The following is a 3,085-nucleotide window of genomic DNA, read 5'->3' on the forward strand; positions in this document are numbered from 1 at the left end:
CACCTACACACACACACACAAATGTTGATATGAACATAAAAGAGCCGCATGCGGTTCGGGAGTTGCGGCTTGGCCAAACCTGTACTATACAACTTTATTTGTGTAAAATTTTCACAACAGCTGTCACACAAACAAAGCGGGAAAAACCGAAGACGTGCGTGTTCCGCCCACGCTGGATTTATTTGCACCTTTGAAAAGACACCGTATTGCCGCAGATGTGGCAAAGAGTACTTTTGGGCATCTGAGACGGAAGGATGTCCAAAGCATCACGTCACCTGCTCTGGTAGGAATGGTGGTGGGACGTTGAGGTCAACCGCTTTGGGGTTGGCTGAATCTTTGGTCGCAGGATGCCACACACTTGAAGACAGAAGCAGAAAAGCAGAGCTAAATGCAAAATGTACTCACCGGTGACTCCAATTTTTTCCCCCCCTGAAGAAATGGATGGACGGGTGGCCCCGGCTGGCCGGTGGGACTCTTGTTATTCTGACCCTTTTTAGTGCGCGTTTGGGGCAACAACCGTTTTTTGTGGCGCTCTCTTCTGGTTCAAGAGTGCCCTGCATGTGAATTTGCCTTTCCTGCCTTCTGATTGGATGAGCGCCGGTGTGACGCGGTGCCTCTGTCACCGTGGCGGGGGGTATACGTCGGCATCGGAGCGTCTGCCAACGTCTGAGACCGGCTGGCAGTGTATCGGAGGTGTCGAGTGCGGTGCCGCTGGAGCTCACTCACCAGCTGGTGTTAGGGCCACAGAATGAAGGCCAAGGAGAAGACTAGAAAGAGAAACAGAAACTTCTCCTCCAATTGTTTGATTTGTCTCTTGTGAGCTTCGATGAATTCTTTCAGCTCTTTGTTCCTCTAGGACGGACAAATGGAAAGTAGCCTTCAAAAGCCAGTAAGCGTGCAAGTAAGTGCCGGGCTGGCTTTGGGCCCTTACCTGTTGCGCGCTGTGCAGCAGATCCATTCTCTCTTGGAGGATGCAAGCGTCGCGCTCCCTCAACTCCCACATCAGGGCTCGCTTCCATTGGTCCACGGCGCTCCTAAGCTCTTGTCTCTGATCCGCCGTCAGCACGTCATTCACGCCAGCGTGGCTGGCTTTTTCGCCGTCCGTGGCGGGGCAGTCCCGCTGCGGTAGCGCCTCGTACAACATGGCCTCCAGCTCCATGATCCTCTGGGCCGCAATCCTCGTCCATCAGTAGTCCGGCGGGAGATTTGAGGGCGGCTTACCTTATGAGCCTGGTCCATGGAACGCTTCCTGAAGTCCAACTCTTCATCCAGGTAGCCCTTCTGGTTGCAGAACATATCCTAGCACAGCTCAAGGTCAGAATTGTTGGGGCACATTGCCCCGAGTTCCCCTTGGCTGATGTCGCGTGTCTGTCTACCTTCTCACTTTCAATGTCCAACATCTTCTGTTGAAGTGCTGACTTGGTCACTTTGATGTATTCTAACCACTGAGGAAAGGCTGCTGTCACATAAGCAGAATGCGAGAGCGTGCGTGGACGTGCGCGTTACCTTCTCGGCTAGGGTGGGAAGGGTCCTGGCGTGAATCACGACCACCTGCTCCTCGTTGGTGAGATTCTGCAAGAGCCCAAAGGCACAGCGTCAACAAGGTTCTTTCAGCGCAAAGCCTTCCAAAAGTCACATTTGAGCCGCCGAGTCTCGTGGAGTGCGAACATAAGGAGTTCGACATACACTTACGGCGTTATCGCCCAGGATGTCCAGCTTCTTCATCAGATCACTGATGACGATGTCCTGGGGAAAGGCGCAAGGAGCAATGTAAGGTGTTCTGGGACCTCAGGTTAAGGTTAGGGTTGCGAGGGACGCCTTACGTACGCTCACGCCGTCGGCCTCGCAGTAGATCTGCAAAGGGCTGAGGCCGTCTGGGAAACGGACTTGCAGAAACTTCAAGACGGGGGAGCGCCACTCCCTCTCCTGAAAGGCAGAGGCATGCATCCGTCCGTCCGTCCGTCCGTCCGTCCGTCCGTCACATCTCTGGCCTCAAAACGCTTGTGCGAGTCTTCCCACCTCCAGCTCCAGGATGCGGAACTCAAGCAGTTCGTTTTGGTCTCGGATATCCTGGATGTGCTCTTTCAGACGCGCTTCTTCCGCCTCCATCCGCCTGACCTGAAAAGACAGACCTCATCTGCGGGGCTTCCGGACGGGTGTGACGCCAAGCGACTCCGCCCAGCGCCTTTCTTTCCGTCACCTTTTCGGCCAACTGCTGATTGCTCTGACGCAGCAGCTGCTTCTCCTCCACCCACTTGACATTCTAGAAGAGACAAACGCGTGGACAGCTTTGGAATGTTGTGTCATTTTCATCCACAAATTCTTTGGTTGACTGGAAAATGACATTTGCTTTTCTCCACATTTTCCCAGCCACGTTCAGGGGGGGGGGGGGGGGGGGGCTGGGGGGGGGGGGGGGGGCTGTTGGTCCAGTAATGCCAGACGAATGAGTGACTGAAGAATGTAGCTATTTTGTCTGAGAAAAAGGTGTGCTCATTGATAAGCTTACCTGTCCTTGTTGCTTCAGCGCTGACTCCAGATCTGCTACTCTGCTTTGATAGTGACCCATTTCTACTGTCATGTAACATGGGGGGAAGAGATGGTGCAAATGGTAAAATATGGATTGTTCACAGGAATAAATTGGCAGAGCTGAAATTCCAAATTTGTCCAAAAGATGGCGCCAGACCAAAACATGAGACCAAAAAAGGGGCCAAAATAAGCTAAGCAAGTTAAAATAGAAATAAAACAGGAACACGGTGTCGGATTGTGAGTCACGCATGGACGCACAAATGTGATTTTTACTTTTTGATTTCTTTGCTTGGCTAAAAATGTATTCTGTAACAGCTTAAAGCAATATTGTTAGTCAATTCGATCAAGGGACCCGTCACTATGAGAATAGTGGCGTGACATAAATTGTTTGGAGAAGCACAAATGTGATTTTTACTTCTTGATTTCTTTGCTTGGCTAAAAATTCATTCCCTCTTTCATGAACTGTGTTTTGCAATCGAATTGTTCTGGGATTGAATGATTTTATTAACACGGGTATCAGTGGGTGAAATTGTTCGGTTTCTGGAGTGATTAAGATTTG

The 3,085-nt window shown here is 51.2% G+C and overlaps 1 protein-coding gene across 1 annotated transcript; it reads right to left on the bottom strand.

Moving 5' to 3' along the window:
• Window positions 1-991: 991 nt before the first annotated feature.
• Window positions 992-2,125, bottom strand: LOC125982058 (janus kinase and microtubule-interacting protein 3-like). The gene is made up of 3 exons (XM_068653285.1): window positions 1,828-2,125; window positions 1,693-1,746; window positions 992-1,572 (listed from the first exon to the last, which is right to left on the bottom strand). Exons 1-3 carry the CDS (start codon window positions 1,945-1,947, stop codon window positions 1,387-1,389), a joined length of 360 nt encoding a protein of 119 aa, XP_068509386.1. The 5' UTR covers window positions 1,948-2,125; the 3' UTR covers window positions 992-1,386.
• Window positions 2,126-3,085: the final 960 nt, after the last annotated feature.

This window comes from Syngnathus scovelli, chromosome 15, assembly GCF_024217435.2.
Source record: "Syngnathus scovelli strain Florida chromosome 15, RoL_Ssco_1.2, whole genome shotgun sequence".
NCBI lineage: Eukaryota > Metazoa > Chordata > Actinopteri > Syngnathiformes > Syngnathidae > Syngnathus > Syngnathus scovelli.